We start from the raw sequence: 12,518 nt of genomic DNA, 5'->3' as shown, positions 1-12,518 counted from the left end.
AAAACAAAATTAATTTTCTTTATGCGAAGTTTTCACAGAGTTTCCAATTATAAATATTTTTATTTTGTTTTCTAGTTTTTATTTTTAATAATCACATTTTTGTTGTATTTTTAATGCTTGTATTACAAATAAAAAAAAAGATACACGCAAAAAGTAAACATATCAAAATTAATAAATATGTTTTTTTAACGTGTCGATTTAACTTTACGTGCCATCGTTAAACGTAACTAGTTGTTTTTTTTTATTTTATCCATCAGCTGATTAAAAAAAATAACATTGTGTTTTAGTTTGCTGTAGGCTTAGTTGTTAAAAACAAACCCACAATAGAAAAATAGTAAAAGTTTTAATAACAAATTACTAATTAATGTATTTTTTTTTAAATAATTACGATTTTTTAGAGTTTTTACTTATTCGAAATATGAAACGAATATTCGTTGGTTTAATATGTATTAGTTTAATATCAATTAGCGGCGTTGTATGGAATTTCTCCTCGTTCACAGCTAAAAACATTCAAGAAAATGTAAAAGTTTATTCAATTGAAAAGGATGAGGATATTAATTATAACGAAGATGAAGAAATTATGGCTGTTGAACCAGAAAAAAAACTAGAAAGTGATTTTTTTCAGCGAATAATTTATAATAGAGTGGGAAAATGTGGAAGCCGGTCTATGCTTCAAATAATTCAGTCCCTCTCGAAATTGAACAAGTTTACATTCTATTCTTCCCAAATATCAAACTTGACAAGACCTTTAATATTAAATATCAAAAAAGAAGTAGAATTGATCGATAACCTACAGCCACCCATGTTGTATTCGCGCCATATTCATTATATCAACTTTCCTAAATTTGGTCTACGTGCTCCTATATATATTAACATGGTAAGAGACCCTATTGAGCGCTTTACGTCACAGTATTATTTTAAACGTTACGGAGATCAAAGAAAAGCTGTTGGAAGACATCGCAGCTCTTGGCTAAAAGGACAAAAGGAAATGAGTATTAGTGAATGTATATTAACAAATCAAACTGAATGTATAGGCAGCAAATTATGGTATATTGTTCCTTACTTTTGTGGGCAAGAACCAATGTGTAAAAGGCCAACCCGGGAAAGTCTAAATCGAGCTAAACTTCATTTACTCGATAATTACTTAGCTGTTGGTATCCTAGAAGATTTTGAAGGGACTTTAAAGGTTTTCGAGAAACTTATGCCTTACCATTTTTCAGGGGCTATACAAATCTGGGGTAAAACCCAAAATAGCTCGAACAAGACCTCAACCCTCGGCAAAGAGGAAATTTTGCCCGAGGCTTATGATATTTTACACAAGCGAATGTCATTTGAATATGAGTTTTATCATTTTGTGTTAAAACGTTTTAGCAACTTAAAAATTCAGCTGGGTATCAGTTAATTTTGATTTTTATAAATTACCCAAAGGGAAGAAATAACTTTAATAGATACTCATATGAAATGATCGAGCGAACAACAATATGTCAAATTTTCTAGCATTTAATGTTCCCTCATATTATAATATTTCGGTATATACATTTATGGTACTTTAAATTCGCGGTGCGAAGAAAAATTTTTACCTTAGTTAAAACAGTATTACCTTTTTTTATACTTTTTTTTACACTTTTACTTAGCAGTTTACATTTTCATTTCACACCAAACTACTATTAACAAACATGATAAAATCACGCTACTTTGTTAATTTATTGTAAATAGTAACTAAAGTTCTTAGCTTCAAATGCTGATTATGTTTTTTTTTCTGAACTTGAAAAATTTTACAATTATTTTATTTTTGTAATCTTTGTTGTGGGTATTAAATATTTTATTTTTTTTTAATATTTTAGTGGTCAACAAAATATTATCTTTATTTAAAAATTAATTAAATTAATTATGCAATATTATTTTCCAATCATGTAGTATTAATTATTTAACACTTTTTACGAACTTTCGATTTTGACTAATTATTAACAAAAACTTATTAATGTTTCATAATATAAATAATGAAGATTCGTAAATAATAATAATTTAAAATTAAAGGATAGAAAATATAATTTAAAAATAGGAATTTTTATAAGAAAAATGTACATGTATACATATATATACATATATAAATACAAATTATGAATAGTGTTAGTTATGTAAAAATTAGAAAATAAAAGAACAGTAACAATAGGTTAAAAATATAAAAAATTAATAAAATTTATGGTATATATATATATATATTATAACTAAAATTTCTAAATAAATTTAAAAATGCATATCAAGTACAATATTTTATATATTAACACTGAAAATTTTTTAGTAACACTTTGTTGTAAAACTAACTTTTATAAACTGCATTTTTTAATCAAATTAAGTCTAACTAAATTGTTTGTTTAATAAACATAACAATAAAGCCTATAAAAAATATAGAGTAAATGAAGGGGTTTAAACACTTGGTTTTGCTACATAAGGCCCTGGGTTCGATCCCCTCATGCTGTAGCGCCCTTGAGTAAGGTGCTATAAATGGTATAAACTCCTGCTAAGCCAGCACTTAATTAGCAGCATAATTATCGGGAAATTATAATCTATAATATCCCAAACTGCCGAAGGAAACTTGAAACTGGGTCGGAGTAACTGTTGTTACCCTATGTTTAAGTCACACATTCGACTTTCCCACATCAAGGATAAAGATAAATACAAAAAAATAATAATATTCCAAACTGCCGAAGGAAACTTGAAACTGGGGGGGTACTGGTGTTACTCTATGTTATGTCGTAAAGTTGACCTTTCTACATTAGGGATAAATAAAACTAAAATTATGTTAAAACATTCCAAAATATAAAACCTGCTTACTCAATAAAAATTTTAGTATTAGAGAAAAATTAATTTTGTTTAAATAGCCACATTAACCCATTTTCAAGCCCAGTCAATTTGTCTACAGTTATATCTTGCACATGCCATGGTCTATCTGTGATACTCGGTAAATCCAGTAAAGAAACGATCTCAACACATGGGATACGTTGGGTCTCAGCATATTGTACACAACATAGAATTAACACCGGACATCTGTAATTTATATGAGGATGTGTTATTCCAGTTTTCTGCATTATAGCAGACAATGTTGTTGTGTTATCGTTATTTTCTTGCTGCAATAATTGGTCGTCATTTTTTTCTCGTATTCCGTTAAGCATTGCCTGTAATTCGTATTTGTTTTCTGCTAAATTCGATTTAATTTGTCCTGCAGTAGCATCGACGACGTAAATTAATCGGTAGCTATCATCTCGTTGTTTTAAAAAATTTAAAACAGGTTCCCTTAATTTAAAAGCAGTTTGGTGCAAAATACAATGTTTTTTCGAGGAATTGGGGATATCAACTTCCTCTAAAATGTTGCTCTCTTGAAGTCTTTTTAACCCAGTCCTTTTTATTCTATCTCGATGATTGCCAGAATAAAGAGCAATCAGATTAAATCGTTTTTCACCTTTAAATTCTAGCTCAACACCTGAGCCTACTCCGTCTTGGCTGCTAGGTAATAAACGAACTGTCATTAACAGGTCAGGGCGTGCCCATAACAGTCTTTTAAATATTTTACTTGTGTTTGTTGACTCCATGCCAGGGCCTAGCATAATTACTTCACCATTTCCTGAGCGTAATCTCATCCACAAGCTTTTAAGGAACCTAGGGAACGATTGGTTTGGGTTTAAATGAGCTTGTGAGCTTATTTGTTCACTACTTGTGTGATTTGTTGGATTGTTTATGTCTTTTATTTCCCCAATAAATAATCTCGCTTGCTGTCTTTGATATGCACAGTGGAAATAAAGAGCTTTAAAGTTCACGTCTTTTCGAAAGTGTAATCTTCTGTACAAATCGAACGATAATTCTTCAAAGTTTTCGCGGTCAGAATATTCAGGCAAATTTTTAACTAGTTCGTAAAACTCTATTTGAGACAGAAGTGGGTGACTTTTATGACCAATGTTATTCCAGGTTAACATGTCACGTAATAATAACTCTCTCCATAAAAATTGGTCACTACAAACTTCTGACCAATGACGACTTGTCATCGATAAATTACAAATATCAACGGTGTCTAACTTTGATAGTATTACGATCTTGCAATAAAATGGAATATCATCTAAGCTGATCTTTTTATAGTTTTCTGTTGTAAGGTCATCTTGTGTAAAGCGTTCTTTGACTAAATGTAAAATTACTAGATTAATATATTTTACTCATATCATTAGTTGCTTGTAGTAAGTGGCACAAAAACTCATTGAGTTAAAGAAAAAAAAATTGGCCTACCAAGTGCCAACACTAACCTAATTTATTGTAATAGCACAAAATAATATTAAACAAATAGACTATATAAATCGCCCTATTTAACTTATTAAACTTAGAAGTAAAATTTGAACTTAAGTGTAAAATTTGGCAATATTGTAACTTTTAAACCCTTAAGAAAGACGCAATGAATGGTATGAACACCTGCTGAACCAACACTTAATCAGTAGTTTAATTATTGGCCAATTAATTAATCATAAAATCCTAAGCTGGCAACTCAAGTAAGGGCTGCGTAACTGATGTTACTCTATCTTTAGGTCGTAAAGTCAACCTTTCCAAATCGAGAAGAAAAAAAAAGTTTTAACTTTGCTTTTTTACCTTTGCATGAATTTATTTCCGTATTCGAAGTCTTAGTAGTTCCATCTTTAAATTTCAACAAACATTGATCACGAAATAGTCGAAAAGCAGCAACCACGGTTCCCTCTTTCTGATTGGTTGAATTTTGTTTAAAATTGTTTTGAAGTAAACCCATTGAACCTTGGCAAATTGGGGGGTTCAAATCAGAGAAGTTTTCTTTTAGATTATTCATTTTTATAAATTTTCTAAACAAGATATATGCATTTAAATAAATGAATATTGTATATATCTTTATCCTCGATGTGGGAAAGTCGAAGGCAGGACCTAAACATAGAGTAACATAAGTTACTCCGACCCAGTCTCAAGTTGCCTTTGGCAGTTTGGGATATTATATAGATTATAACTGCCCGATAATTATACTGCTGATTAAGTGCTGGCTCAGCAGAAGCTCATACCGATTATAGCGCCTCACTCGAGGGCGCTACAGCATAAGATCACTGGGGATCGAACTTAGGACCTCATTTAGTGTAGAAAGTGTTGTTACCACTACCAGACTACCACATGCTGCCGGTATATTTAATTTTAATAATAAAATGAATAAAACCATCAGGGTTTGTACAACTTTAATTTAGAATTGATGCTACTGTACACTTTTTAAGCACAAAAAAATGTAGATAAAGTTGTTTTTATCTTGCCCTTTATTATTTACATATGAAGAATAAACAAGTTAAACTTAAAAATTCTTTTTTTGTAACTTATCTATCATTAAAAATAAAATACACCATGTTTCCATAATACCCTTAAAAAATACATTAAAAAATTTGCTGACATATTCGTAAAAAAACTATTTATCCTGCATTTATATTTAACAACACCCTTATCGCTAATTGCAATGTAATTAAATATATGTTATACAGTTATATTAGTCAGTTAGTGTTATGATAGTCTGATAGTTTAGGTTTAAAAATTGTCCAGAATTAGATTACGTTTCACTTACAGAAAACTTTTTTATGTTGTTTTTAAAGTGACGTATTAAAAGTTACGTTGTTCGGAAATTACTTTTTCCTTATTTGACTTATGAGAATAAATTTCCCCTATTTCGAAATTCTAAAGGATAAATATTTTTTTTATATATCTTTATCCTCGGTGTGGGAAGTCGACTTCACGACCTAAACATAGAGTAACAACCGTTACTCCGACCCTGTTTTAAGTTGCCTTTGGCAGTTTTGGAAAATACATTATAATCGCTCAAGGTCCTGACTAAGTGCTGGCTTAGCAGGAATGCATATCCTTTATATCGACTTACTCAAGAACGCTATAGCATGACAACAGTGGAAATTAAACCCAGAACTTTATGTAGTGTAGGAAGTGTTCTAACTATTGCACTACACTGCCAGTATTTTTTAAAACGCGTTTTTCATTTTTATCCATTTATTTTAAGTATATGATTTTTTTTTTAAATAGCAAAAATCGTTTATTTAGTTTATGATACTATATTGAACCCAATTCTTTTGGCTTTTTTGCAAAACTTTCCTTCACTAGTTATAATTTTAATTTAAACATTAAAAAAATAAACCTATTAAACGTTTTAAATAATTTAAGTATTTTAGATTTTATTATTTGACTTTAACTAGTTAATAATATTAAAATTTTGTGTTTTTTTTCCTTTCCGTGTTTTATTTTATTTTTTAACAATGACATCATAAAGAAAAAATACATTCATGATATTTAGCACTTGTCAACTATTACATCATTTTTAAATAAAAATTTATCTTAAGACCCTAAACAAAATACGTCAGAGAGCAAAAGGCAAAGCACTTTAAACACAAAACTTAAACCATGCAGAACCGGTAATAAGATTACTGGCTTTAACACAAGACCTTCGTGCAACGGGGTTTTGACAAAGTTTAATAAATATTTCTATTTTAAGCGTTACTTAAAACCACATCCATTATTTGCTTGTTTGAATACAAAGAACGATGGAAACTTATTTTTTGGCTGACTGCATAAAAAACATTACCTCATTTTTAGCTGAACTGACAACAATAGTTCTTTTAGTTACCCAAAACAATATCACCTTATTTTATTTTAGAATGACGCAATACTTCCTAAATAATATTTTTCAAAAGCTTTGTTCTTTCTGTGTATAAATACAGGTGTCCTTGCATCTTTAACGACAAAGTACAAGAGAAGAGTGTACAACGAACAATACGATATAGAATAGGGGAATGCCCCCCCAAAAAAAATTGAGTGTGTTGTTTGTTATTTTAGTAAAATTTATAAAAAAGCAAAGTTATGTTTAAGAAAAAACACGAGTTCAAATATTATAAAAATAGTTAAAATAGCGTCTTGTGCATATGACAAAGCAATCGTAGTAATGCGGTTAATTTACAAAAGCATTTTGTGGTTTTATTTTTTAAACGTTGAGGCTCAGGGTCATTTAACTTTTATATGAACGTATATGTTGTTGTAAGATTATATTTATTAATTTTGGTTGTGTAGTTAATCTGGGACCTTAGTTAAAAACTTTTTTATTTAAAAAAGGGTTTTGTCGTCACTCCAGCAGACTATGAATCACAATCCTATTACACTGCGTTCCAAATTTAATTTAAAAGTTTAAGGCAAAATTGTTGTGGTTTACAAATTTTTACGTGTTTTACTCTAACAGTAAATTTGTCATCAGTGAACCAAAAAGCGTTAGGTTTTTAACTGTATGCATATATCTAAAAGCGAAACTAGACCATTTTACTTTTTCTTACAAACAGCCATCAAGACTCGCAGTCAGATCGTTTAAGTTACTGCTGCCAACGATTTATTAAACTTGTAGATGTACCTACATAACGAAAACTATTATTATAACATAATTTTTGTTTATTTAATGCTTTGGTTTGCCTTTTTTTTAAATATATATATATATATTTTTTTTTAGGTTTTATATTTTTTATTGGGTAGTTGTATGATATTGTGACGTGTTTGAGCTATCCGTGAACGCCGGACTCAAGGGCGAATAGTGTGGCAATGGTGCGGTTCGAACCCGAAACCTTTCGGTTTGTAGTCCGACGCCATGACCGGTTCGCCACACTACCGGACTTCTTATAAAAATATTGCTTAGCCTAACAGAATCGCTCAGCCTATGCGCCCACTAGCTTGAGATTTTATTGGTTTGGTTGTCTTACATTATGCTCAGGTTTGTTTTAGCGAACAATAAGTACAAGTTATACTAAAATAAACTTTTATTAAAATATAAATTTATTAAAATTATTAAAAACTTTAAAGTGCAAGAGAAAAAACTGCCAAACCGTATTTTAAAACAGCGTTTCTACAATTTTTACGCCATAATCTACTAGAGTCTTTTGCGTATTTTTTTTAAAACTTGAATAACAGACGATATGTAAAGAATTAAATATAATATTTGGTGCCTTTTTTAGCTTATCATACTCCGTATTTTTATTTAAAAATGTCGGCCAGACAGAGAAAATAAGCTTAATTTTTAACTTAAAATTGTTATGCGCTTTTAAAGTGCATTTTTTGTCCGCGTAGAATGATCGGTTATAAGAAAATGTTAAGTATATAAATACATTTAAGTTATTTTAGAGTGAGCCTCTTACTTTAAGTTATAAAAATTGAATCAAATATTAAGTTTTTGTATGTTGATTGTCGAGTTTTAAAAACTTTTATGACAAAGTTATTGCCATATAGACAGTTTACAGAAGTATTTTAAAGTTTTATTTAAGAAAAAACAATGTGGTCGCGTGGTTTATTTTATTGTTTTTTTAACTTGCATAAGAATACCATGATTTTTAAAATTGGTTACGTAGTTTTTAAAATGTCGGGGTTTTAAGTTAAAAAATCCCCAATAGGTGAAAACGCTCGCAACTCAAATGCCATATGATGTCAGTGTAGTAAGTTCATTTGCTGGCAGGCGAAAAATCTTATTTTGTCCTTTTTGAGTCATTTTTATGTTAATAAAACACAGTTACTCGACACAAAAACAATGTTTTGCCGTTTTTTTATAAGACATGTCAACAGAGGGTGGCACCAAACTGTTAATGAGTTAATCGTTAATTAACAACTTTAATTTTTTTTTGTTTTACAGAAAAAAGCAAAGAAAATGTTTTTTGTTAAATTGATGATTTTTGTGTTTTTGTTTGGCCATGTACATAACGCCAAAACAGTTGAAATGACTTGTCGGGTTGATAAACCCAGCATTGAACGAAGAGAAGTTGGAACTCCAGGAAAGAAAGGTCCGATTGGTCCTCCAGGAGCTGAAGGTGCCAGGGGTTTTTCCGGAGCAAAAGGCGAGCCAGGAAACTGTGATGAATGTCAGAGTTTGCTGCTGGAAATGCAAAATAAAATCGCAGAGCACGAAATCCAGCTAAAGGGTAAAAATAACTTTTTTTGTAGTTTTCTTTGAAAACCACATACAATACTATAAAATAAATGTTTTTTAAATGCGGCTTCTCGAGCCGTTAGTTTGTTATGTATTTTAACTATACAGTAATTGTAGTTTTAATATTTTATCTTGATTTGCTGCCCTAAAACTTGTTGAACCTTCGAATGTTTTGTGTGGCGCCCAACAAAATTTCTTAATTAATTAAATGTACTACCCCAACCCTAAATGATTTTAAGCAATAATACTTTATATACAAACTTAATGTTTTTGTAGAGGTATAAAATGTATAATACATGAACTGCTTAAACATCACTTAGAAGACTTTCAGCGAATAATACATTTTTCAGTTACTTAAATAACGTCTAAGGCGTTTATTTAAATACCCCATTGGACGTGGCGCTTTTTCCAATCCGTTTTAAAGCCATTAATCGATAACTAACCGTGGAAAATACCATAGTTAGCTAATTTGTTTTTTACTGTAAACCTTTAAACAGGGTAACTATACAGACTTTTACTGAATTAGGGAGATGAAACCTTAATCAGTTAAAGGTTAGGGTAATATACAATTAGAACCTTCATTATATCGCCACCTAAACGTTAGGTGTAATAACGGATCGTAACTATAAAAGAGAAGTTGCCATTTACAACGTTTTATTTAAAAGAAAATAAAAAAATAATATAAAAAAACCGGCAGCTTGGTGTAGTGGTAAGAACACTTGCTAAACCATGTTAGGTTATAGGTTTAATCCCCACTGATCTCATGCTGTAGCGTCTTTGAGTAAGGCGCTATAAATGTTACAAACTCTTGCTGAGTGGGCACTTAATCAGCAGCATAAAAATTGGGAAATTATAATCTATAATTTCCCAAACTGCCACAGGCAACTCAAGATTGGGTTGTAGTAACTGATATTACTTTATGTTTAAGACAGGCATTCGACCTTTCCACATTGAGAATAAAGATATATACAAAAAATAAGATAAATAATAGCATTGTTATTGCTTACTTAGAATTGCGGCAATTTGATTGCACGGCTTTGGCCAACGATACAGGAAGTGGTGTTTACGACATTAATATAGATGGTAAAATAACTCCAGTTTATTGTGACCAGTCTACATACGGTAAAGGTTGGATGGTAAATACTTTTGAACTTTTGTGCTAGGGTTTTTGGTAATTATCCTATTTATAAAACCCTTCAACAAAAGATTTAGTAATTTACGAAAAGTAATTAATTTTTACACCTTAAAGGTCATTCAAAGGCGTTTCGATGGGTCTCAAGACTTTTACTTGGATTGGGATAACTACGTGAATGGATTTGGAAGTGTATCGGGCGAATATTGGCTTGGTAAGTCCTTGAAATCTAATTCTTTAACTTTATTATTTGTGTTAAAGTTGCCTGATGCATTTAATATCATAAGACATTTATATACAGGTTTAAATAACCTTTACCAGTTGACAAAATCACGAAGATTTGAATTACGAGTTGATTTAAACTCCTGGAACGACGAAAAAATCTTTGCAAGATACAGGTAAAAAAATATAAATTAAATAAAAAAGTTTTATTATATAAACAACTTTTGTATTTTAGCAACTTCAAAGTTGGAAATCCTGAAAGTTTCTATCGATTGACTGTGGAAGGATATAGCGGTACTGCAGGTTTGTAAAATATAATTATGTTACTGGCAGTGTTTTAGTTGAAAAGTTATACATAAATATGTCTTATGTGGTTAATTAGACTGACTAACAAACAAAAAACAATTATTTGAAATCATTAGCGCACAAATACCGCTTTAAATATAATCACAATAAGCGCATGTTAAAGACGCGTTTTTTATCGTAAAAATTTATATTTAAAAATATTTATTTTTTATAATTGATAGCTAAAAAATACTCTGATTTTTAATCCAAATCGGTCTTTTTTTAAAAGATCAGCATAAAAGGTGTTAGTTAAAATTATAATAGCTTCCCTTTCAATATAACTTTATCTCTAGACACGTGATCGATCTATGCGAGGTTTTGTGGCAGTTTATAAAATTAATCGCATTTCTAAACTATGGTAAAATATAGATAATTAGATATAGTGCATTTTATATGCTTTAATTTGTACAATTTACCACGATTCAAATGCACCAGCAGTATTTATATGGGTTTAATTGTTTAAATTATAATACTGAGTTTATAATTTGTTTTTGGCGCGTTGGATAAGTGTTATCTAAAAATCCGAGTACAAAAATATATCAACGATGACGTCACAATAGTTTATTATTGTTTGCACAACTTTTATTATTAAAATATTATTTTGTATTAAAATTTTCATTAGTAAACAAACAATGGCTTAGGTTACGTAACAATAAGAATAAATCTTTATTTTTTAAGAATCTACTAATTTAAAATAAAAACGTAAATTTTAAAATAAAAATTAATTATTTAATATTATATAAATTAAATTTTTTTATTATTTATTATAAGGCATTTAGTAAATTTATAAAAAAAATTAAATTTATTTATTTTATGCCGAAAAGTTCTTAAAATTATTTAAGTGATTAAAACTTTTCATATTTTAGTAAATTGTTTAACTTTTATATTTATGCAGGAGATTCGATGAGTTGGCATAATGGGATGCCGTTTTCAACATTTGATCAAGATCATGATAGGAGGAGTGGTGGTAACTGCGCTAACCTACGTCATGGTGCTTGGTGGTATAAACATTGTGCTGACTCAAACTTAAACGGAGAATATCTTGTTGGGGGAGTTGAAAGTACTCGTGGCATAACTTGGTATAATTGGAAAAATAATTGGTATTCGTTTAAAAAATCCAAAATGATGATTAGACCGTTGTAAAATATTCGTTAATTAAGGGAAATAATTAAAAACGCTTATTTGTAAATTAATTATTTTCACTTATTAAAAACTTAAAAAAATGTAAAGTTGTTAAGCATAGGTTTGTAAATAAAAAATATGACGTCACAATACTTAGTTTAAATATGACGTCACAATACTTAGTTATTTGTAAATTTGTTTTAAACTTTATATCTGCTAACTGACGTCACAAAGACATATCCTATATGACGTAATAAAAATATGTTACACAAGCATACTTCGAAAAAAAAACACAAATTTTTGTTGATAATTATGTTAATGACGTCACGGGGTAGTGACTTGGTGATGACGACACACAGCTATGCCGAGGTACTGACGTCGCATGTACAGTAACGTCAAGGTAATGACGTCACACTAAGTAGTCTGGTACAACCATTTTAACTGATTTTAACTTGGCAATTTGTGTTGCTGCTTTTTCATCGAATCCCAATAAAATTTAACAAATTTATTTAAAATATTATTAGTCAAATTTTTTATTAAATAGAAATCATTTATAATGTTTTCTGTAGGGTGTTAGTTACTTAAGCATGTTTAAAAAATAAAAAATAAATAAAATTATTTTTAAAATAAAAAGAGTTTGAATAAAATATAATCAGGCAATAAAAAGTTAATCATTGTTAAACTGAAATATAAGCACAT

The 12,518-nt window shown here is 29.5% G+C and overlaps 3 protein-coding genes across 3 annotated transcripts; 2 read left to right on the top strand and 1 right to left on the bottom strand.

Moving 5' to 3' along the window:
- The first annotated feature begins 403 nt into the window (after positions 1-403).
- Positions 404-1,903, top strand: LOC145743791 (uronyl 2-sulfotransferase-like). Its single transcript, XM_082561832.1, has one exon. The coding sequence runs from the start codon at positions 419-421 to the stop codon at positions 1,400-1,402; it is 984 nt and encodes a 327-aa protein (XP_082417958.1). The 5' UTR covers positions 404-418; the 3' UTR covers positions 1,403-1,903.
- A 525-nt stretch (positions 1,904-2,428) lies between these two features.
- Positions 2,429-4,846, bottom strand: LOC145743790 (F-box only protein 4-like). The gene is made up of 2 exons (XM_082561831.1): positions 4,630-4,846; positions 2,429-4,171 (listed from the first exon to the last, which is right to left on the bottom strand). Exons 1-2 carry the CDS (start codon positions 4,838-4,840, stop codon positions 2,865-2,867), a joined length of 1,518 nt encoding a protein of 505 aa, XP_082417957.1. The 5' UTR covers positions 4,841-4,846; the 3' UTR covers positions 2,429-2,864.
- A 3,862-nt stretch (positions 4,847-8,708) lies between these two features.
- LOC145741493 (microfibril-associated glycoprotein 4-like) lies at positions 8,709-12,303 on the top strand. The gene is made up of 6 exons (XM_082559087.1): positions 8,709-8,990; positions 10,010-10,134; positions 10,248-10,344; positions 10,432-10,528; positions 10,588-10,655; positions 11,593-12,303. The coding sequence occupies exons 1-6, from the start codon at positions 8,720-8,722 to the stop codon at positions 11,838-11,840; spliced, it is 906 nt and encodes a 301-aa protein (XP_082415213.1). The 5' UTR covers positions 8,709-8,719; the 3' UTR covers positions 11,841-12,303.
- Positions 12,304-12,518: the final 215 nt, after the last annotated feature.

Source organism: Corella eumyota, chromosome 2, assembly GCF_963082875.1.
Source record: "Corella eumyota chromosome 2, kaCorEumy4.1, whole genome shotgun sequence".
NCBI lineage: Eukaryota > Metazoa > Chordata > Ascidiacea > Phlebobranchia > Corellidae > Corella > Corella eumyota.
Note: the sequence above shows the minus strand (reverse complement) of the source record. Positions and strands in the feature narration are given on the sequence as shown.